We start from the raw sequence: 23244 nt of genomic DNA on the forward strand, positions 1-23244 counted from the left end.
GTTGAATTAAATGTTCAACATGTACTCCAAGTATAATGTCATATAGGATTTACTGCCACATCCACTAGAAAGGGGACATCTGCAAAATAAAGCCTGTTTGTGAACACACATATGAATTGTTCTGCTTGACAGTTACACAAAGAAGGAAACATTAACATGCAACAGATCAGGTGAATCCCAGAACACTGTATTTTACAGTGGAACCAATGTGCATGTATGTGTTGAAAATTTCCCCAAAAGCCTGAGCTGTGGCAAATGTCTCTGTTTGTGTTTATGTCTACGCCACTGCTAAAATGACTAAACTGACAAAATGCTGTGAGACGTAATTGTCCCAGTTTCCCATACATTTTTCAGCCCTGCTCCAGGTTACAGTTTAACTTTTGTGCTCAGGTAGCATCCTGACTCGTGTTACTCCGCACGGCTGACTGATCACAAACCACAGCTGTCCTCATGTCTCCCTCCAGCTGTCAACCGTGTCCTCAGGGTTCACTTTAATGCCAGAGACGCCTCAGAGCGGAGACTGATAAGAGAAGAAAGACAAAAGTACTTTTCTACAGAAGGTCACGGAACGACAGAGGGATTCAGAGACGGATGGGGTCAAGACTAATCAATAACTTCTGTTTTTTACTCTTGTTTCCAGACTTTACAGCCACAGTCCAGTGGAGTTTGTTGTCTCTCATCAACAGAGACAGCCTTGGTACCACATGTGGTGCTGTCTGACCTTTAATGGTTCTGTTCACCTGGGGAGCTGAAGTCATGGCAGGTATTCACTCCACACAATAAAAATAACCAATGGGCTAATTTGAGGTTCATCACAGTAAATCTGTGCTATGAATCAAGCCTAAGGGCTAATATTCAGTTCATCTTTGTCTCTGCACTTTGGTGACCAATTAAACAAACATCTTGTGATCATTTTTTAAAAACATCTTTATTAATACTTTGTTAAAAGCAGAATATATAAAAAGAATCTCATTCTAAGTTACTTTACAGAGCATAGTGGCCTTTGCTTCAGAAAACAGAAACAAATCACTACTTGTAAAATGTGAAAATTAAAGTCCTTCCCCTGCGGTGACTGAGTTTAATCAAGTCAGCGTTTTAAAAGTTTTCCTTTTCTTAGCAGAAAAAAAAATGTCTGCAGAAATTACAAACAAGGTGTTGCTGCTACATTAAGGCCAGTCCCCTAAAGAAACATGGAAAACATCCTTGGTAAAGTGACAATGTTTAAATATAGCCTTTAAAATTAAATACAAGAAAATGAAAGCTTTTCAAAAAGCACGCAAGTATTGCACAAACGGATCTCCTAGTACCCTTTAATATCAAAGGAACTAACTAGTTCACCCCAGAGAAGACTTTTATACAGTAGCTACAGAAAGGATTTCAGAGGAAGCAGCAGCTGCTGGACACTTTTCCTGCTAATATTTAGGATCGTGTTTCTACCAAGAGCATTTACTGCTCTCATCTACTTTCTGTTGGCATAGAATACGTTAAAGGTGCAACAGTCTCTGAATATAGACTTTTTGGACAAACTGGCTGTTAATGACGTGTTTCAAGTGAGGGAGTGTCACGCAAGAAACAGTTGTAGTGAGCTGAAAGAATCTTCAAAACCCCCGGCTGACCCAGAGATTACACAAACAAGGCCATGGTGGTTTTACTACCTGCTGTGTGGCATTAGTATGCAGCGCTGGGCCCGGAGCAGTGCTGCTTAGCCGCTAAACGCGTCTCATTGGCAGTGAAAGCGCGGAACGCCAGAAATAAAATATTTAAAACCGAAACGTTCGACCCTCGGATTAAACAATTATACATTTCAAAATGTCAGGAAGCATTAAAACAAACAAAAACGTAAAATAATTAGCCGTTACCTTTTCTAAGACACAGCCCACTGTACAGTTCTGGGACTTCTGGGAGTCTGATATGAAGCAAACGAGAGTTAAATAATAAAATAGATGCAAAAGCAAAAATCTAATAAAAATGATTTAATATGCGTCAGATCAACTGATGCAATAATTTAATTAGGGACAAAAAAGTCTCATCTAAAATCACGATGTAATGGGAAATAGTGTTAAAAAAAATAATACCAGTGGTGCAATGGAAAATAACAACAGCAGGTGAGGGAGTGGTTTGAATGAGTCTGTCTTTGCTTATGCTCAGGAGTTCCTGCAGGTTTCGATAGTTCATGGAGACCGATGAAAGACGTTCCTCCTTCATTAAACCATAAACTGGGAGTTTTGGGGTTTCACTGGAGTCGCCTTTAAGTCTGGTAGATCTTGTGCTCGTACTCTGTGGTGGAGCAGGTGTCGGGCGACGCTGTGTCTCTGCGGATGGGCGCCGGCGCGCTGCTGCGGTGCTGGTGGTTGTCGGTCAGCGTCAGGTTCAGCAGGCTGGTGCACGTGGGCAGGTAGACGTGCTGCACATGCTCCACCTCCGACCGACACACAGGACACAGCTGAGGAGAGCAACAGGAGCCGATCAGAAGGGAATGGGAGCAGAGCAGACGGCGCTTGTCATCACCGAGACCCTCCCTCACTCAGGCACCTAATTAGTCATCACTCACATCTGCCGACAAACATCAGCATCGAGTTTCAAGGACATTAACCAACATCCTACAGTAAAGGGCAAAACAAGCCTGTCTGAAAACTAATATTGTTGCTGAAAAGCAGTGGAACTTTCCCTTGTCTTAGTTCCTGACGACTCCTTCACACGTCTATTAGCAGGGTCACATTTCCTGGTTTAGTTAATGGATGGCTGCTATAATCCCTTCAGAAGACACGCACGCACGCGCACGCACACACACACACAAACCATCTGCTTGAGCAAAGATGGGGGACATTTAGCTGATTAAGAGCGGGGACAATCTGGTCACCAGAGTGCAAGCAAAGCTTAGGATCAGAACTTAAGTATAATTAAAGAGCTGCGTTGTGTAGCCGCAAACTCCTGCGGCCCGGAGTCAAAGACCAACCGGTACGCGAAGCCTCACCTGGAGCTGGTTGGCGCAGGTCTGACAGCACACCATGTGGCCGCAGGGGCAGAAGGCGGCGTCGATCTCCTCCTCGCAGCACAGCATGCACAGCAGAGCCTCGCGCAGCCGCTCCTGCAGGGCCCGGCTCTGCTCGCAGCCGCCGCAGTCCGGGCCCCCGTCCCGCCGGGTGCCTCTGGTGGGGGAGTGCGAGGGGGAGGAGTGCACGGTGCCGCCGCCGGAGGGGGAGCGCGACACCAGGTCCACCACGCCGGAGTTGTAGAGCGCGCGGCGGGCGTGGTCGTACACCTCCTTGGAGGTGCGGCGGATGTCGAAGACGTACTTCTTGCCCAGGTTGATGTTTTCGTTGAGGAACAGCGAGGCCAGGTGACCTTTGAAGTCCCGACTGTACTGCATCATTACTGCGTTGGTGACGGTGTCACACCTGGGAATGGAACAGCCGACATTTAACTTCACCCATGATTCTAAAACCAAGATCAAACGTATCTCTTAAACAAAAAGAAAAAGGATCAGTCACTGAGAGAAAGAGCTATTTATGAACACTGAGGAATGTCCACATACATCTGGGTCAAGGACACAGTTTATGTGGTTAGAGGTCCAACTTTACATGCGTCAACAGTAAATCATAAACAGGTGAATGTGGGATAATGCACAGGAGCAAATGGAGCCAAACAAGTCCTCAGTTGCGTCTGTGCTTCTAATAATCTGATCTCTGGTCAGCGCAGTGAGTGTTTTGCATCCTCATGAAAAGCCACAGTGATCAGGTGACGTCCCCTCCAGCTGCACAGTGACTGACAACTAGAGCCAATAACTGGGCAGCAGAGCCTCAAATTAATTTTAAGCTCTATCTTTGTTCGCCACATGAAGCGAGCCACAGTCTGTAGAGGACTAAAAGCCTGGAATAATTAAAGTCTGTGTTGACTTCGCGGAGCTACTGGCCCTCGGTTCACTCCTATTAAAGTGAGGCCGTGTCCGGGGAGCTGCGATCAGCTGGAAGGAGACGGGGTTCACCTGTAGAAGGCGTGCGTCTCGGTGATGGCTCGGTACAGCCCGCTGGCTGCCCGGTTGCTGATCAGCTTGAACAAGAGAACCACGGTGTCGTTGGTGTCCTTGGTAACGGTCAGGTACACGCTCTTCCCAGACTGGGTGGCAATCTGGATGAGGGGATAGCTTATTCTGGAATGAGACGGGGGGGAGATGGTGAGTGGATGTAGGGTGGATGATGTAATGCTAGGACCCCGCTGGACCGTACCTGTTGACTAGGCTGAAGTCCTCCCTGCACACGGCGATGCCCTCGGGGCCCACCCCTATGGCCATGCGCTGAGCGCCGGCGTCGCGGGCCCAGTGCCACTCAACGCCGTAATGCTCCAGGGAGGAGATCAGCTGCAGGGCCTGATACTCCACCGAGCCCTGACTCACACCTTCCAGAGCCTTGTGCCTGGATATGATGCTGCAGGGGGAGCGCACACAGGTCAGACATCCTACTATGACTGTTATGACGCTGCATTTTATAGGATGATCATGAGGCACGGTGCCATGTGCATAAGAAAGTGGACCAAATACAAAATGGAGGCGCTGTACCTGTTGATGGTGGCGGTGCTGGGCTCCTCTCCACACAGCTCCGAGTACCAGTACTGGGCCGTGTTCTGGTTGTAGTCGCCGAACTCGGCCTGGGCCAGCAGCGCGCTCAGCTCCTCCGCCTGCTCGGAGCCCATCCGCAGGTGACCGTGGTGGAGGTCCTCCTTCACGTGCATGAAGAAGACGTGTCTAGGCAGACGGAGGCACAGGACGAGACTGGGTCAGGCCCAATAAGGCGCTTTTTGTCCCGTGGCCGGGCACATGTTATGTACAACTGACTCAGGGCAACAGGTGCAAACCCAGGGCTGAGTGGGCGGATGTGTAGCTCAGCCTGGACAGCAGGTGTCGTGTGTGTGAACAGCAGATGTACTGGTCCGGTGCGTGACCATCGCACATCCAGCCTTACAACGGGTCAGGGGTCCACATCCTGGTCTGAGTCTCTGCTCTGTCCGTCGTGGTCAAAAATACCCTCACGCTCGTCTAACAAACGCGTTTGGTTCCAGCTCACGTGACCTTTTCCCCTCGCAGTGTCTGACAGGCTCCAAATGAGTTTAAATTTAAAAAAAAATCACGGATAAGTAGTTCAAAGATTAGTGTTGGTCAAAAACACCATTGTAAAACCATTTGAGGGAACACCAAGTTCTTGAATGGCCAAGGAAAACAGCTTAATGTTAAAATAATAAGCTACAGTGGGGATTTTCCATTGTTTGGACCAAACGTTCCTTCCGTTTAGCAGCAGGAGATGAGAGCAACACCCTCACTGATTGAATCCTTGCATCATTTAACTGAACTACAGTGAACCAACTTGTGTGTGACATTAATCTGAAGACTGTTCAGGCCGGACGCCACTCGGAGTGCGTGAGCGTGAACCAGAAGGCCGGCCCTCCAGCGGCCATGATGCTGCTGAGCCTGCGGGTTTGGGGACGTCTGCCGTCTCCTCCTCGCCCTTCAGGCTGGATTATTTTTGGGCCGTCTCATCCCGGCGCTGGGAAACCAACAGCAGTCTGAGTTCAAACTGCTTTTTATTGCTTCTCCCTCTGAAGCCTGATGCAAAGTCAGACATTTTTCATTTTGCTGAAACCACTTCACACGGCGGCTTGATGTTCAGGAGGGTTTTTTTTTTCCAATCACTGGTTTTATTCCGTTTGGTGGAGCTCCAGGTTGGTTCGAAGCGTCGTCTCAGGGGAACAACGTGGAGGTGATGTTTCCTCTGACGCCTTACGGGCCTCGGGAGCCAAGCCTTGTGGGAGCTGCTGTGTTCAAACACACACACACACACGCACCTTCACCAACACGCTTTCAGTCCTTCCGCACAGGATCGACAGCAGCTAAAAAGCAGCTGTGGAGGAACACAAACACCGCGGGTCCACACGCCCCTTCATGAAGCCCGACCACAACAACGCGGCCCACAGCCGCCGAGCCCCAGGCATAACAAACAGCGCTTTGATACGGCGTTAAACATCCCATTCCCGCCAACGCGTGCACAAACACTGCGCTCCATTGTGTCAGGCCCAGCAGGCGTCATGTGATGGAGCGCGGCTAGCGAGCTACCTGCCTGACGCAAACAATAGCGCCGACCTGGGGTTACCACAGGGCGAGCGCCGCAGGTTACTCGAGTTCAGGCGCGGCTGCTGTTGCTTTAAAGGCAGGTATTATCTTACTACGGTCGGCAGAAGTGACGGTCTGCTAGTTTCCACCAGGATAAGTTACTCATCCAGGGTCCGGCCGGCTGTGATAAAGGGGAGTAAGGAACTTTGTGTCTAGGAGGAAGACGGAGCTCCTGCATATCAGCATGTGTGCATGTCTGAAGCAGAAAGATACCGTGGAGTAGAGCAGGTCGGCCGCCTGCCTCAGAGGTAACTACAGTTCACGGACGGCTGTTCCAGTTTGACTGCCCTCCGGCTTAATGAGGCACCAGCCAGACTCTGCAGCAGCTGTGCGTTCGTCATGTTTTACTGGGGCTGGCACTCGCAGGGCAGCTCTAACTTGTTATTACACATTTCCAACCCAACCTGGCTTTTCTAATGACTAATAAAGCACAAGCCACCGCTACATCGTGTTGGCTTGAGCTGATTCGCAGACAGCTGTCCTGGTTAGTCAGCTCAGGTGGTGGAGCACCTGTCAAGCTCCATCCCACACTCGGGCCTTTGAGGAAACAGCTTGTCGTAATCCACTTACAACCGGCACGACAGAGGTTTCGTGCAGCTTCTCCGCGACTACGAAATACACTTTGAAACGTACCCGCAAGAATAGTCATGGACGCTTATGGACTGGACTTTACTGTTGGGTACGGAGGCAGCGAGGGCCCTTCGCTGTGGACTTGGACTTGTGCGAGTCACCATGATGTGTGCACATGCACATGCATCGCGGCACAGTGTACTTTAAACGCTGTAGCCATCGTCATAGCCTTGAGGCGTCCTTTAGACCGTCCAAAGCCTCTTGGCCTATTTACTGTATTATATGGTCTCGTCCTTTATAGAGATAACCCGCAACCAGACTGGTAATAGGCTTACTCATTTACAGACCTGTATGTGGATGCTTGTTGAGCAAAAGAGTAATAATATGTTCTTCAAAACAACAGGGGGATGGTCAGGACAAGAATAGTTGATTGATTCAAATCAATCAGACGTTCTTTTCCGAGAAACTGCCGCTCATCACTTTGTCGACTCATTCAGCATCATTTCAGGGTTTTCTGCCCCAGCCTTGAGTGTTTCCCCAGGAAGCTGCATGTCACTTTGCTCACTCTGCGCGAGAACAGCACGTCCCCATAAACTGAAACCCAACACCTCTGCCTGGAGACTGCGGCGCACCCAGCCAATCACCAGCGGAGCTTCAGACCTCATCACTTGGGCCCTCAACAATGCGGTCTGAAAGCTAGTCAAATAACACACTGCCAGCGGCGGCGGGGTTACTAGCAGTCAATGAACTGTATTAAACTCTGCAGGTCATCAAGGTGCGAGCAGCGTGGGACGGCAGCGACTAAAAACACTGTATGAAGGTTTGATGTTTAGCAGAAAGTATAAATATAAAGTTGCTCCGAGCAAAGTCCAACCGACGCTAAAAAAGGTCTGTATGCTAAAGTCCGTGGGTTACTGGGCAGCAAACCACACTGGGTAGTAAGTCATTAAACACCAGCATCAGTCCTGATTCAGGCACCAAACAAACAAATAACAATAGTGGTTTTTCTGGGTGAGGGCAAATGTTATCTCTCTAAACAGCACATACCAGGACTGGGTTACTGGAGTGCAGGACAAATGAATGCGGAAAGAAAGTCTTAGAGAAAACAAGAGTGTCTAGTTACTGATAATAGACCATGCTAATAAAAACACCACTAAACATGCATATGAACGTTTAGCTGGAACAAAACCAGTAAGAACTAATCGATGGGACACAAACCATTAAAACCTGTCTCCTTTAGATAAAAATCTTTTGGTTTGTATTGAGGTTAAAGATGGGCTTAGTCCAAAACGGGGTAAAGAGGGTGACAATCAGGATCTTAGATAAAGCCTGTGCCAACAGCTGTGCCCTCAGAGGGCGTCCAGCGTTGGCCTGATCAGAATGCTAAATGCGGGCCTAATGAAGGGGAAACATTCACGTATTTAGTCCCCGACTTAAATGTTCAGTGTTTAATGATGCAGATAACGCAGGCTGTGGTTGAGGCCTTTAGGTCAGTGTCATTCGACCACCAAGGAAATGGTTAAACCAAAACGGCTGCAAGTATCTTTCAGACTAAAAGCCCCCCAGGCTGGTGGACGGCTGCTGCCCAAAATAGAACCAGAGCAGAAAAAGTTGCTATGAGCCAAATTTAATGCTATTATAAAAACAAGTGGGTTGATGCCAGTGTCATAAATAAAATAAAAAAAAATAAATAAAACACTATAGAATTCTTGAAACTCAGGATGCATCTGCCAACATGGTGATAAAACATACACAGACAGGTAAAGTGTTACTGACTGTGGTCCTGTTGGGTCTTTAGTAACCAACTTCCCCGACAGCTTTCAGGCATCAGGTCTGTGCTCCACACGAGGAAAATCAATTAACTCGAAGTAGCTAATCGCGTGTGCAGCCGCATGCGTGCGTGACCTGCTAATCTTTACGTGGCAGCAGAGTACACAGCGGCTTATATAAGAGACTGTGTATGATCAGTCCAGCGCAGGTTACATAATCAGGCCTATAACAAGGGCATTGACAAAGAGGCCCATACAGGTTTACTCCCCAGACGTCACCCGTTCAACATGCACTGGAACATACAGTGCCGCACGACTCACGTAACTTGCTGTGAGCAGTTTTTCTGATTGTCTCTTCATTCTATGCTTGGCTGCTATATTTACAAAGGGACCTGTAGAGAACCAATTAAGGCAAAATACCAAAATGAAGCTTTGAAGAGGTCCTATGCCTAGAACATCATTCTTTAGACAAGGGTTTTCCATGCCTCTCGCGGTGAGGTGCGCCTGCAGTCAGAACGAGCTGTGAAGACTGAGGTAGGCTTAGTAGGTCAAAGGTCAGAGCGCAAGTAAGGAGTAAACAGGAGCACAGCAGGTCTACAAAGCACCAACTGGCTTCAATTAGGAACAGATTCACAACAAGTCAAGCTAAAAAGTCTATACCAACTTAATTGTAAGTTCCTATACTAAAACATAACTTTGTACAACTGGGTAAAGTTGACAATACTTCAAAAGTGTAACACTGAACTGAATGCTAAATCCCAAAGGCTTCAGTGCATCATCATCATCAAATTAAAAAGGTGATGTCAGCCTAAAAAACAGCAACAGTTTAATATCACATCTGAGCAGATGGTTGCCACCAAAATTAAACACACGTCCACAGCATGGTGGGGTGTGCCATGTGTGAGCATTCATTAACAGCAGCCCCTCACACCCTGCACCCATCCCTCCCATCTCTGGCTCACCTTTTTCAATCCCATGCCCCCACCTTCCACCAGCCATCTGTTGATAACCCCTGCTAATCTATGGAGGTCAGAGCGCAGGCAGCCGAGGATCCTCCACGCTCACGCCGTCCCCCGCCTCGGCTGCCTTTTACTTTCTTCTTCAAAAAGGTTGTCAAATGCGGGCAAGGGGGGTGTAGGGGGTGAGTCAGGGCGACAGGGGGCTGGTGGTGATCACAGGAAGTTAATATCTGACAACAAAAATACAACGTGTGTGATAAAAGAGGAATGAGAAACATGTGAAGACGAGGCAGTGGGTAAACTGGGGAGTAATTGAGAGTCAAGTGAAATGCCAAACTCTGGCCAAGGCAGATAAGTGTCGGTTTAATGGACAGCATGCTGTGTGTGTGTGTGTGTGTGTGTGTGTGTGTGTGTGTGTGTGTGTGTGTGTGTGTGTGTGTGTGACGGGGGGCCAAGGCAGAGAGGCACAACTTAAGACATCAAAAAGATTTTCCCTCAAGTGCGCCCTTGGATCTGAGGCTCCAAATCCGCAGTATGAAAACACAAGTGGCACCGCCTGGAGTAATTATCACAGACATAATATCACAGTAGGAGCTGGTAAAACGGGGTTGTTTTGGAAAGTGTCCAAGGAAAACGAAAGGAAGCGAGTCGGAGTATGGAGTCAGGATCAAAACATGGTGGGGCCGGTTACAGTTGCTTTTTTTTTTTTTTTTTTAAATCTCATATGGACCAGAAGCTGCATAATAAGGGGAAGTGTGACTGTGATGCTCTTTGCATCAACACAGGCCGTCTGCTGTCACAGTTTCCTAACAGCATCTGCAAAAAATGTCACTCAGAGTGTGGCGCATTGTGCAGCACTACAGTGGCCGCACACACACACAAAAAAAAGACACAACAAAAGTTATTTCTGAATTGAACGGGGTCAGCGAGAGAGGACCTAACTGTCACAGCGGGTCCCCGGGGGGTGGGAGCACAGAGAGACTCGGTCTCGGAGCTGCTGGCTCACATTTCCTGCCTGCCGTTTTACCACAACGACCTATAGTAACCCCGGAAAGGCCCGGGGGAGAGGTTACTACAGGGCAGCCTACTGTACTGAAACAAAGGGCTCCAGCAGCGCGCTGAAAACAGGTTTACCAGCATGTGCTGCTCATGGTAAGTAAATAAAAGTACGGCAGTAGCTGTTGGTAAATTCAATGTATAGTAGAAACAAAAACAAGCTGTGGTTAAACACAATCCTGTTTTTTTTTTAAAAAAGATGATGTGGCCTTGTGTTTCCGTCCTTTTAAACATACCTGGTCTGTTCCTGCAGAATAAGATGCGGCTCCACAAAGAACTTGACCCGCAGCCTCAGTCGACACGGCGCCACGTTATCCATCTGCTGGCAGATGCGGTTCCTCAGGTTCAGCCACAGGTTCTCCCCTTTGCCGCCCGTGAACTGCAGCCCAAAGTAGTCCACCTCAATGATGCCCAGCCGCCTGCAAACCTGCAGCGGAGCACATCGCCACAGCGGCCTTCAGACAAACTTCAATCCATCCGGGCCGTCGCCATCACTGTTCGTGTGGATTTCTGCTCTCGCTCCCTCTCAGACAAACCCCATCGACATTCAGAAGTAAACTTGGAGGACGTCCCGGGTGAAGGGGTTTGCAGCCCTTAACCCCTCGCGTCCCGGCTCAACGGCGGAGGCCACGGGCTCGTTACGCAAGCGCTGGTGAACGTCTGCAGGGACCCGGAGACGGAGCTCGAGCTCATTCATACCCGCGGCGAGCTGGGAATATGCCATGCATACGAAACAACGGCTTCCCATGTTGGCACGGGGGGGGGGGGGGGGGGCGAGGGGGGCGGTGGTGGGAGGCGAAGGGTTCCCACGTCTCCTGTTGGGCGATCACAGGTGAAACAACTGTAGCTGCGGAAAACTCCGTCGAGTTTCAGCTCGCTCGCACGCGCAGTGAATGAACTCGAGTAACCCCCACAAAGCCATCTGCCTCTGACTAAGCCGTGCAGGTAGGCGACCGACGGCAGCCTCAACTCCGTGCTGAACTACTTCCCCGTCACATAAGTCGAACAAGACTCGCCTTTTCATGCGGTTACTGTTGCAACTACGCGATTTGTCTTTTTTTTGCACATTTGTTTTTTTTGCAGCGTAACATTTAGTTTCCTCTTGTGCTTTTGTGTGCAACAATGAGGCAGATGTTATTTACGAATGAGGTTCGGCGACTACGATCGAGTTAAACGGCGACACAACGCGCAGAAAACTTAAATAAGGATTTACGAAATTATACAACAGTCGCCGAGAGTCTAAAGACCGAGAACAGAGTAGACCACGCTTGTAAGTTCGATACAATGCATTGTCTGTAAGAACACGAAAGCCACCGTCGTAGAATATTAAACCGGGCTTATAATAATCGTATATAGTATAACAATATTAAACAGTGATGCGTTTCCACCACAGATTACCTTATTTAGACAGTCTTCACCGTTCGCCTTCGCATCAACTTCCACTTCCATCACCACCGAATCCGGACGAGTAACGTGGCAGAGCATTTTGGCAGAGTGTCGTGTAAATCTTTGGTGTGCCACTCTTTAAGAACAATAAAACACTTCTCGGTCCTTTTTGACGTCCCCTACATGAAGCCTTGCTCACTTTCTCATGCCTTTCACTGCGTGTGACTGCGCCGCGGCCACCAGCTGTAGCCTAACTCAGCGAAGTGCCGCGCACAGCCCCGCCCACTTTCATTCGTCCAATGGCCGCAGGCCTGATACCGGCGTGGGAAAGAGACCAACCAACCAGAAGTCGCGTTACATACGCACGCTGCTTTGGCTCGAGCGCACCTCCCGTGCGCGGAAGTGTGAGGAGTCCGATGCGCCCTCGTCTGGCTCGTAGCGGAAGTGTCCGTCAACGCACCTGCTCCTAATGAACTCGACATTTTAGCGAGCTTCTGCAGACGCGGTAAGTTTAATGGCCTGTGTACGGCTCTCCCCTACCGGCCTGTTGAATAATAAATGGGACTACAGCACAGAAATAGTTGTGATAACGGGGAAAGGTGCTTCCGCGGCTGCCTAGAACTCTATACTGTCCGTGTTTGATTTCAGCAGCTCAGGTCCGTTTCCAGCCATGAGCGACGTGACTGAACTACGCACTGCAGCCGGAGCCACGTCCGCTGACACCTGTTAATTAAATGTATAACTTATCAAGGTGAGGATCAAGGGTCACGACAAAAGCAGCTTGTGGGGAGTAATATTACAGTGAGGAGAAGTGTGTGCGTTTGCCTTGGTGATTAATTGACTTATTAGGGGAGTTTTAATAATTCAGTAGGGAATTAAATCAAACTTATCGCTTCTGCAACACCTAAGTTGTTATATCGTTCAACAAGTGTTGTTGAATAAAAAAAAAAAAGTCTGAACAAAGCCTGAGCCACTGCAGAGAACTGCAGCCCAGGGTGTTGAGCCAAGCTCTGTTAGATGCCAGGGGACATTTACCAGTGCACACAGCTGCCTCCATATTATCTCCCACCACTGCATTCCTCACTCAGCGCCGGCGATTCAATAGCAGCTGGCAGCTATATAATATCCTCATTTGTTTTATTCCAACATATACATTCAGTTCAGTTTCATGCATTTAAATGAAATGCCACTTTTACTTGGTGATTTAGTTTAAGATGAATCTAGAATAAAAATATCTGCTCTGGAAGGTGTTCTTACACGTGGTAGTGATTCAGGGTCTTTTTAGTCACTGTGTAATTCACATACACCCGACCCCCACCCCCCGCTGTGTGTGATGGGGCCTGCCAGGCTGGAATCAGCAATGATTTGTGTTCCGTTGCACCAAGGCGATGTGACAGTCGGTACAGCGCGTGAAAGTGAAACGTAGTGAGTGAGATGAGATGCGCTGTCAGCATCTTGAAGGTTCTCGCTGAACGGGCAAACACAGTTACACACATGTTTCGCCCTATCTTTTACACCTGGTGCAGATACAACCCTTTTAACCTTCACAGCTCTGTTCATCCCAGTTATTGTACTATTATATAAACACATTTATAAAGTGGTTTCTATATTTCCCAGTTCATATTTTATTTGCACTCTTATATTTGTGTGCGTTACCAGAAGCGTTGCCATTTCTACTTCTGCATTCTGTAGTAGGGTATATTTCCTTATGCACAGTTCTACTTTAACATGCTGCAAGAAAACTGGAGTTTAATGAAGTAGAAGAACAAACAACATTTATCTATTAAGACGCTCCTTCTGAACATCTAGGTCAACTTTACGAGCAGGGTTTTTCTTTCCACCATCTGCACGCTCACAAACACAGAGCGTTTGCAAACTCCTCGTTCACAGTAAGGTATGACATCATGCAATGTGACATCACTTCCCTCCGAGGCAGCTCACCGCTCACTTGAGTGGAGCGTGAACACATAGCCGGGCAGGGGTTTCTGGGTGTGTGGGCATGTGTGCATGTGGGCACATGACAACACCGCGTCATCGCTGCCCATCTCTGTAGTGAAAGCTGTGCCTCCTGAAGCAGAGATTATGTCAGAATGCCATGCTAGCAGGACTCCTGCTGCTGCTGCGGCTGCAGTCGTCCTCATAATATTTCATTCTATTGCTGGTAAACTCAACGAAGAACGGTGCTGGTCCGCTGACCAGAGGACTGGACGCGCTTGCCCAAGTATGAGGAGGGGGCAGAGGGCAAGTAGCTCCTCTGAGTCCGAAGAGAATCGAAAGCCATGGTCCGAGGACGGACGCGTGTGCTCATCAGCGGAAGATTCATCACTAGATTATGATGTGGAGGAGGAAGGTGCCATGAAGAGAAGCCAGAGGTTTAGTAGTTCCTCCAGCCTGGAAGAGGATCAGCGGCTGCAGTCAAAGAGCGAGGACGGAGGAGAAGCGTTGCCAGAGAACTCCGGAGTCCCCGTCGCAGAACTGGTGGACACAGAGTTGGTAGAAGAACGTGTACGAGTGGAAACGCAGGAGGCGTTTAGTGACAACAATGAACCGCCGAGGTCAGCGTTATTCAGGCCTCAGCAGCTGTGGCTGGCGGTGACGAGGTGCCTCTCCCTCCGCTGGCCTCCGTGCCTGTCCGTCAGCCGACAGACTCACAGGAAGTTAGCCTACCAAGTGGAGCGTGACCAATCGGAGGACGCACAGTCGTCCGTCAGCGCCGACTCCACCAATGAGAGCTCCTCCAGCACGTGCACCCCGGGCGGCGGGGATCTGACGCTGGTAAAACGCCAGGACGCCAGCAGCGGAGGCTGTGGAAGCGTTCCACCCCCTCGCCGCGGCGTCTCTCGTTCCTCCCCGAGGTTGCCCAGGACCAGACAAGTCACAGACTCCGCGCTGGCGTCGATGATCTTGGAGAAAGAGCTGTTCCTGAGGGTCGAGCTGGTAGATTCAGGCGAGGAGAGGGATGATCTGCGCTACCGGGCTGAATGGAAGCTGTCGGAGAGAACCAAGGAACTGGCCAACGGCGTGTGGCTCCCACGAAACCTAAAAGTGACACGTTAACGTAGAGGTTCGCTTGCCTTTGTTAGGATAGACGTCATCATTAATTTGGCTTTTCTAATAATCCAATCTTAGTTTGATTACACTGACTGCAGATTAGAAATGGCCTAGATTGCAGTGAATATTCAGTAAGATTGGTTTTGGGTGATGCTCTGTGCTGCTACAAAGGAGTGACTGGGTAACTAATTGCAAATGCTGTTGCACAGTCAGTGTTAATGTTTATCTGGCTTCAGTTCTGGCTCTCAGAAAACACCCTCTACATGGCTGGTTCCATGTGTGAATAGAACATGATGAATAAATACTTTGTGACAGGTTTGCACATGAGTTTTTCTTTAAAACCGAATTTAATTTCTATTTAGGGAAACTAAATGTCATGGTGCTGCAGGGACAGTACATTGTCACATCATCCTCACATTATATCAAATGTCGTAAGTACTGTAAAAGGATGTTAAAGGAATGAAGCACAGGCTGTGAGGGAGAATATTATAGTTATTTAATATATTAACACAGCACAAAAGCAATGGGAAAATAATCCCTTTTTTCCAACCTCTGACAGTCCAGTGACACAGATGGAAGTCACTGGCAAGTGCACTTGTCAAGTGTTTGACAAGTGCAAGAGCTAATATTAGTGGTGCTTTTCTGAATGGGCCTGTCATTCAGTGCTCTGTGCATAGCTGACACCTGCAGATGTTGTAGGAGCAGGAAAACAGCAGAACTATGTGTTTAGATATGAAAATATGTGAGCGGATGGTCTATGGCTAGAGACGGCTGTGCTGCTGTATTGGAGGTGCAGCATTGCATGTGACAGCTTCCCCACCAATATCTCATGGTTACCTAATCTCATTTCTGAAATAAAGGACATATTTGAGCATTGTTGTTGACATACAGTAGGCTTAAGTTAACACAGGCTCTGAGAGAAGAGGAAGAAATTGGCCTCATTCATTCATTTGAGTTTGTCTTTGATGCAGTCTATCTGGCAATACATCAGGACTAATGGCTGCCTACCATTACTCGATTTCTCTTAGGTCCAATGTTATTAAATACTGATTTGACTTGACTTATCTATTCATGATCATTTAAACAAGCAATAAAAGCTAGCATATGCCTAATAGATGGAGACAGTTGAATGTAAACAAATCACTTACTTGGATCAGAGTTTTAAACAACCCAACAATTAGATTAGAAATATTGTTACTCATTTATTGTTAATTAAGTTATATACAATTTAAAATTAATGTAATGTGAAAAATGTATGAGTGAGTTACTTGCATTTGGCTTCACATTAGTTTAAGTGATGAAGCACCAAAGAAGCGTCCAAGCCGCTGAAAGGCCCGGACTTTTAATAACATTTAATCTTCTTAGTGCCGCAAGTATTTGGACAGTGTCTGAGAGATACTAATTAATAAAATTAGATCCATGTTAAAAGTTTTATTTTTATAGTCCTTTGGCAGGGTTGACCGCATCATAAGCACACATAATTAGACTCGTGACATTTTAACAGCTGAGCTACCAGTGACCTTGTAGCAGAAGCCACTTAGAACGTGAACGGTGGTCACAGCACGTGTGTCTCACGTCTTGATGGGAGGGACATCGTACAGAACAGCGGGTTCCTGTGTCCCGACTTATCCTCTGTCGTACAAACGTGTTTGTCAGTTGTGCTGGAAGGAACCGTCTCCAACTATAGTTACATAACATGGTGATAGACTGCAAATCCCAGTGGAGGACAAACGTTCTAGTTGCCAAAGGACAAATGTGACTTCATAGAATGTTTTGGTCTTAGTAGAATAACCAGGCAGTAATTGCTTTATCTCTTTGATCTTCTGCTAATATTTTATTGGATTTAAAGCTTAAAAGCCATTATGCTCTTTCAAAGAATGCACTGTAAACCCAGTGCTCCTGTACAAATGCATTGTTTGTATTACATAGTGTACTGTAAATATTCCTTTGGACATCAGTCGGATGCAATGCAATCCTAGGAATGTAGTGAACGGATGCTGTTTGGATTGAAGGAGATGGGAACTGGCTTCCTCTCAGATACTGTAGCGCTTCTTTGAATAAGTGGGAATGTTTTTGTCTGTCTCACTTAATGTTATGGCAGGTATGTATGAAGAGATCCTTGGTGTTGTTAACAACAGGGAGCTGCACTCGTCACACTCGCATGATTATGTGTGTCAAAGCCACAGACACGTCTGCTGACAGCGGGATGGGCATGACAGATTTCTCTAATAATAATTCTTATTAATGTCGCCCTTCCTCCATCCTTATCCAGGAAATCAGTAAGCCTGAGTTAACTGGATCCACTGTGTAGTGAGAAATTTAATTTCCTCTCATCTGTGAGTCCTCTTCAGAGATTCATAGTGAAGCCATTCAGCTTGGCTATGTGGGCAAACAGCATGATGAACACAGTGTGTGCTGTTTGTCTGAGAGCAAATGTTTGTAGAATGTAGAAGTAATGAGTCCCAATTTAAAAACATGCATTTTATTGGTTTAGCGTGACACTAATCCTTTTATGTACTATTTACACAGATGATCACTTCTTAAATGACTATATCATACAAAATGCTGTGGCATACAGTAGCTTCTATATTACCATAGCAAATGACCAAGTTTACCGGTTCTGGCATAAACGTGGAATAGTGATGTCATGAACAATACGAATACAGACCAAACAGGTGAAGAATTACTATCATAGCAACAGCTGCAAGTAAATACAAAGACTTTATTTCAGATAACAGGGTCTGTGGAATGCCCTCAGTTTGTATAAACAATAATGAAAACAATAGTAATAATGATTACTATTATTATTATTATTATTATTATTATTATTATTATTATTATTATACACAATATGAAGATGTTGGTGCTGTTGGTGTTACTACGTACGTGTGTGCCTTCACTTTGCGTCTCGTCACTCTCATGAACACCCATGTGGGGCTCGTTCAGTCAGATTTGCATCTGCCTCACTGTACACGTTAGCGCCTCAGCGAGCAGAGTTCTAGTTCAGACTATGTTACATGCACCGCCCCAGGGAGGCTCTGGCATCCAAGTTGAACACCACAACACGCCGCAGCTGCAAATGTAAAATAACAATGACTCATTCTTTCAGTGATGCCAGAGCTAATGAGCACACATTCTCTGCATGAACAGCAGTTTATATAATAGCAATGTCTGTTTATTCATTAAAATGTGTAGAGAAACACGACTGTCACTTTGAAAATGTACTGGTGGGTGGGTGTTATTTTTAGGCATTTGCCTAATGTCTTGTCTTTCTCATCAGGACGCCATGGATCAAATGAATGTGGAGGGCTGGAGTGATGGAACACGCCGATTTCTCAGACCAGATGGGGCCAAATGGCTTGGCTTGGCTTTAAAGAGCTCAAAGGACCTGGCAGGTAGGTTCAACCTGCATCCTCTGTACAGAAAACCCACTCGTCATAGCTTCACACGGGTTTGCCATGACACGAGAGCAGGTGTGAGTAACTCAAATTACTGTCTGCTTTAACAGTGAAGTGTTAGCATCACCCAATCTACTGTACCGATTTGCTCATACTGCCCATAATGCACTTTTCAGTCAAGATTTTGATATTGCAAGCTGTTAGTCTTGATGTCTTTGCACAGACGGATGCAGTCAGAGATGAGCGATGATGATGGCACAGCCTCTCTCTGCTCAGATGGTCTGTCGCCTAGGTGACAGTAAGGTCAGCAGCTTAATTACTGGTAACCAAACACCCCTTTACCGCTAACAATTCAATTTTGTTGCGTCTGTGATTCTAAGTTGCTTTAAGACAAATCTACAAACCGCTCAATCTTCCAATGCGCCACCTGTGAAGCCACATTAATTTAGTTGTCACCGTGATGTTTCCGCTTTTCAGCAGGTGCAGCACATCCCTTAGCAGGGTATCTGTGGACGTGAGAGATAAATGTGGCTTGTTTATCACTTCTGTGCACACCTACTGTACGCAGACACACAATCAGCAGCGTTTCTTGCTGATGCTGTCCATTACAAGCGTGTTCTGTTACCCAGGTGTGCACTAGAAAATGTCCAGGGCACATTTTCTCTGAATAATACCTGCACGCAACTAGAATAAATGATCTGTCGCCACAGCAAGTTGCCGACTGTTAGCTGAACAGCACTGGCAAAAGTGAGAATTGCAGGAGGGATTCAACCCAATCCATATTTTGTATTGTTCCCCAAGTATTTCTGTCCATAGCTAACGCATTTGAAACCCAAACATGGACGGTAATTGAACAACTCTGCAGAAACTTTTAGAAGAATACCAGTTGTTCGAGCAGATAAGAATGAAGTGTATGTGAGTCCACAGACAGTTTTAACATCTAAGCAAATGTAAGTCACTTTATGCTGACTTCAAAAAAATGCATGCAGCAGCTTTTTAGACTTATACGAAAGTAAAATCTGTCAAGAGATAGAGGGGGTTTATCTCTGAAGGCAGCAGGCCCAGGCCGGAAGGCTCTGAGGGAAATCAATCACCAGTGCATGTGTGTGCATATGCAAAGTGTGTGTCACAAAGTCATTGTCAGAAGTTTCCTTCTGCTATCGCTCCCACTCTGACTTGATTTTCCTCCTTGCCCTTGCTCTTGCTTCAATCAGAATAATCAGTTTCCTTGCTAATTGCTTCTTTACCCTGCAGATCTGTCATGTCTCAGTCAGTCTGTGAGGAGCATAGTTAGTTGTAGGATCTGATGTCTCCAGTGCTACACCTGTTCCAATGTACCAGAGTGTGTCCTGATGCATTACTCTCCTTCTCAGCAGAAACCCAATGAGTATTAATAATAATAAGTATTATTTTGATTTTAACATTTGTAGCATTTATGTGGTGTCAAACCAGCAGCAAATGTAGATATAAAAAAAGTAGAAATTCTTTCATTTATGTCCACGTAGTCCATGTGCTGATAGGCTGTACAGATAAAGTGGTCCCAGTGGCACATTGACAACCTCCATGTCATCAGTGACTTATGTAACAACATCTGGGGTGCAGCCATGCAGTCTCTGATAAATCCTGCTAAACGGAGTATGTTAATGACTTTGCGTGCATGTGCATCTCTATCTACTGATTATAAACGCATGACCTACATAGACAAGCTCAGTGATTGTGCAGGAGGCTGCAGCTAATAAATTAAAATTGTGATGTAATTATCATTGTAAATTAGTGAACACTGTGCCCATAATGAATTATTTCATAAATGACTATGACTAAACTTTAGAAAGTCACACACAGTCCAATAATTTCACATAACGGAAGACACTTTTTCTTTAAATTTAAATTGTTCAAATGAGTCATGAGTGTTGGCGGATGTGGGCGTCTTGCACCAATATTATCTCATTCCATCTCCACACACAAATCCCTTTAAACTGCTTTGCAAAAGAGGTTTACTGATTGACAGAAATCTGTAGAAACACATGACCTAAAGCTGCTACGATTGAAGCCAAGTGTAGATTATTAGATCAACAAACGCATTGTTGCCAAAATAGCTCATCTGTAAAAACTAGAGATGGCAGCTCTGCAGAAGCCAAGCGTCCACCATTCACGCCAGCGTTACTAATTAGACTCAACGTTTGTCTAAAGATAAACTCCGCAAGCATTTGATTCTACAGTGCATTTAAAACTTCGCCGTCAGTGAAAGCAGGTAACGGTCCAATGTATCGCCTGAGAACTTGTCACATCGCATTACAGTAGGTTGTGCCCGCTCTGAGCCCCGCTGCTTTTAGTCACGAGTCTCGAATCAAAGCAGATTCATCGCAGGCTTTTCCAGCAGTTGAATAGGGAGACGCGCACGCGTCAGCCCCGCCGCTGTAAGCTGCAAAGACACGTGAAAAGAATGTGTTGTGAACCTCTAACCTGCGGCTGAACAAGACGTCCCTGTCATATCGCTCTCATTTATCTCATCCCCTCTTCAGCCCCTGCTCACGCGCCCTCAGCGCTTCTCGACTCTGCTGTCAGTCGCTGCTTTGTCGCCGGTGCCCTTCTCCATAGATCTTTAGTGTGTGGAATCCATTTAGGATAAGGGTTCCCCAACGCCGGCTGATGGGCATGGAAGATGGTCTGACAAGTGGAGTTCAAAGCTGACAAGCTGTGACTGAGTACACATTAAAGCTGGCTGCATAGTGCTTTCCATGTCACCTTGCCTTAGGACAGAGGGGGAGAAATATTCATGACTGAGTGATCAGAGAGAAATGGAGCAGGAATTAGATATGGGTGATGGAAGCAGCAGCCAAAGATATACAGTGTATATATATAATAATTGTGTCAGTTTTGTGGTTATTTGGTTATTGTTCCTTTCCTAGAAATGAAGGTTGGTCTGTTTCCCGTGCTCCAGCAGATGCATAGGGACGGTAACACCTGAGTCATGTTGTGTTCAGGGGAACACAGTAATCGTCTAATGCGTTGGCTCAGCTCCATGCTTGAGACCAGCGCGGCTGCCAAGTCTGCTGCCCACGAGCACGACTCCCACCAAGCACGAGGCCACGTATCCATCCGTTCACGGCGCGTTGAGTCCCAGGGCACAGCTTCCCTCCAGCCCTCTATTCTTTGGCGTGTGACAGCTACAAATGACACTGAATCCTCTATGCTAATTCACTGGCAGTTAACGAGTAAAACGCATACTGTCTAATGTCACCAGCAGTAAACGCTGCTGTTTTCCAGACGGCTGTGTTACCTGCTGTATGGAGACACTGACTTACAGTAATCCATTTAATTAGATATTTTCCAGTGTAAAGTTAAAATATAGACAAGAATAATAAATTCCAGGTAACGTTTGGTGTGAGGGAACTAGACATCCAGTGTACAGCGTGTAGTCATTAATGGAATTTCTTGCATCAGTCTGCTATTATGCTGAGTTGACTTCAGTTGTAATGAGTGCCTGATGATGAATAGTTTACATTGGTTTAATACTTCACCCCACTCTGTGCGAATGGAACCATGTTCCTGTTGTCAGAGTCGCTGCTGCTCTTCTTAAATGCATGGGCGCTAATGCAGGAGAGCGTCGTGATGGGTGAGTTCATCAGCTACACTGGCTGTTGTGATCTTCACATCTGCACCAAACATTTTGTCATCAATAACTGGACTGAAGTGTGGTTGCTTCCTCATACTTTCTTGAAAAGTCAAAGCATACAGTAGCAGTACTGCCTCTGGCTGCCTGGAACGCTGATATTTAATTCATGCGTACTCTGTGTAACCAGGGAAGTACATTAGAACGTGCCTTTTTGAGGCACTCCCCACCTGCTTTTAACGGGCAGATCTACAGACAGTTTATTAGTGTCTTCTAACACACACACACACACACACACACACACACACACACACACACACACACACACACACACACACACACACACTTCCAGTCAGGCAGCTGAACACACCTTCTGCAGAGGTTCGTTGTGTTCTGATCATCCTCCAAGCTGCCGGCTTCTCTTATTGAATGTACAGTAACCGTACTCACCAGATGAAGACAAACCTTCACTTTGCATCTGACTTCAGAGACATGAAGATGTTTCTAGGTCAGTGAAATAGTAGTAAATAGACGTGGAGAGTGCATTATGCTTTATTTAGCTGGGTTATCTGTCAGTTCAGTGGAGCAGTCTCACCATTGTTTCATGTTTAATTTCTTATTCATGACCAAACCACTGGTAAATGTTTGATAGTATGAGCAATGCATTCACATGAATTCTATTTTTAACCTGGAAGAACAATATAATGTTTTTAGGATAAGCTCATGGTTAAATGTTACTTCCTGTGAGAGCTGGGGTATTTTTGTAGGGTTAAAGGTTACAGGTCACCACTTTAAAAAGCAAATAATTTCATAAAAAATAGAAGTTTACAGAAGTGTATTACAACTAATAAAATGCAGGATGTAAACTCGAGGCAGTAGAGAACAGTTCATGTAGATATCCTCCTTATCAGGGAGTTGCTGCTATGTGGGGGAATTCTCCAGTTTCCAGGATGTGAGATGTGGGACTTTACTATAAGTCACTTCATCAGTTCGAGTCTCCTATAATATTATTTTAGCCTATGCCCTGATGAGCCTGTTCAAACTGCACTGAACCAGTTCGTTGGACACAGAGTGACTGGAAGACGGGGCGATGTTTTCGTTTGAATGGGTGACGGATCAGCCCCCTCGAAGCTGTAAATACCCACAGATGCCACGTCACCTGGAAACACCGTGACCAAAACTCCCATCTACGTGTTAGAGGACGCACGGTCACCCATCTACAGCCTGATCACGGTCCCAGAGAACCCCAGGAAATTAATGGGAATGAAAGTCAGTGCAGGGG

At 46.6% G+C, this 23244-nt stretch overlaps 2 protein-coding genes across 4 annotated transcripts in view; one reads left to right on the top strand and one right to left on the bottom strand.

Annotated features, from left to right (window-relative positions):
- Nucleotides 1-909: 909 nt before the first annotated feature.
- On the bottom strand, nt 910-12144 carry mylipa (myosin regulatory light chain interacting protein a). The gene is made up of 7 exons (XM_029166919.3): nt 11913-12144; nt 10751-10941; nt 4556-4741; nt 4227-4424; nt 3986-4150; nt 2975-3398; nt 910-2443 (listed from the first exon to the last, which is right to left on the bottom strand). The coding sequence occupies exons 1-7, from the start codon at nt 11997-11999 to the stop codon at nt 2249-2251; spliced, it is 1446 nt and encodes a 481-aa protein (XP_029022752.1). The 5' UTR covers nt 12000-12144; the 3' UTR covers nt 910-2248.
- A 121-nt stretch (nt 12145-12265) lies between these two features.
- dtnbp1b (dystrobrevin binding protein 1b) overlaps nt 12266-23244 on the top strand; it is a 43925-nt gene continuing 32946 nt past the window's right edge. The window contains exons 1-3 of one of the 3 annotated variants that reach the window (XM_029166921.3): nt 12266-12405; nt 12552-12651; nt 18232-18346. In XM_029166921.3, the coding sequence (XP_029022754.3) occupies nt 18238-18346 (109 nt within the window). In that variant the 5' untranslated portion in view covers nt 12266-12405; nt 12552-12651; nt 18232-18237. Of the gene's footprint in view, nt 12406-12548; nt 12652-18231; nt 18347-23244 lie in introns of all 3 variants that reach the window. The other 2 variants (XM_029166920.3, XM_029166923.3) reach the window with 2 other exon arrangements.

Source organism: Betta splendens, chromosome 11, assembly GCF_900634795.4.
Source record: "Betta splendens chromosome 11, fBetSpl5.4, whole genome shotgun sequence".
Classification (NCBI taxonomy): domain Eukaryota; kingdom Metazoa; phylum Chordata; class Actinopteri; order Anabantiformes; family Osphronemidae; genus Betta; species Betta splendens.

Coding starts and splice junctions, on each gene's coding strand:
- mylipa (XM_029166919.3), bottom strand. CDS start 11,999: ATGCTCTGCCACGTTACTCGTCCGGATTCGGTGGTGATGGAAGTGGAA. Junction 10,942..11,912: donor GTGAAGACTGTCTAAATAAG/GTAATCTGTGGT, acceptor GCTCCGCTGCAG/GTTTGCAGGCGGCTGGGCAT. Junction 4,151..4,226: donor GACTTCAGCCTAGTCAACAG/GTACGGTCCAGC, acceptor GTCTCATTCCAG/AATAAGCTATCCCCTCATCC.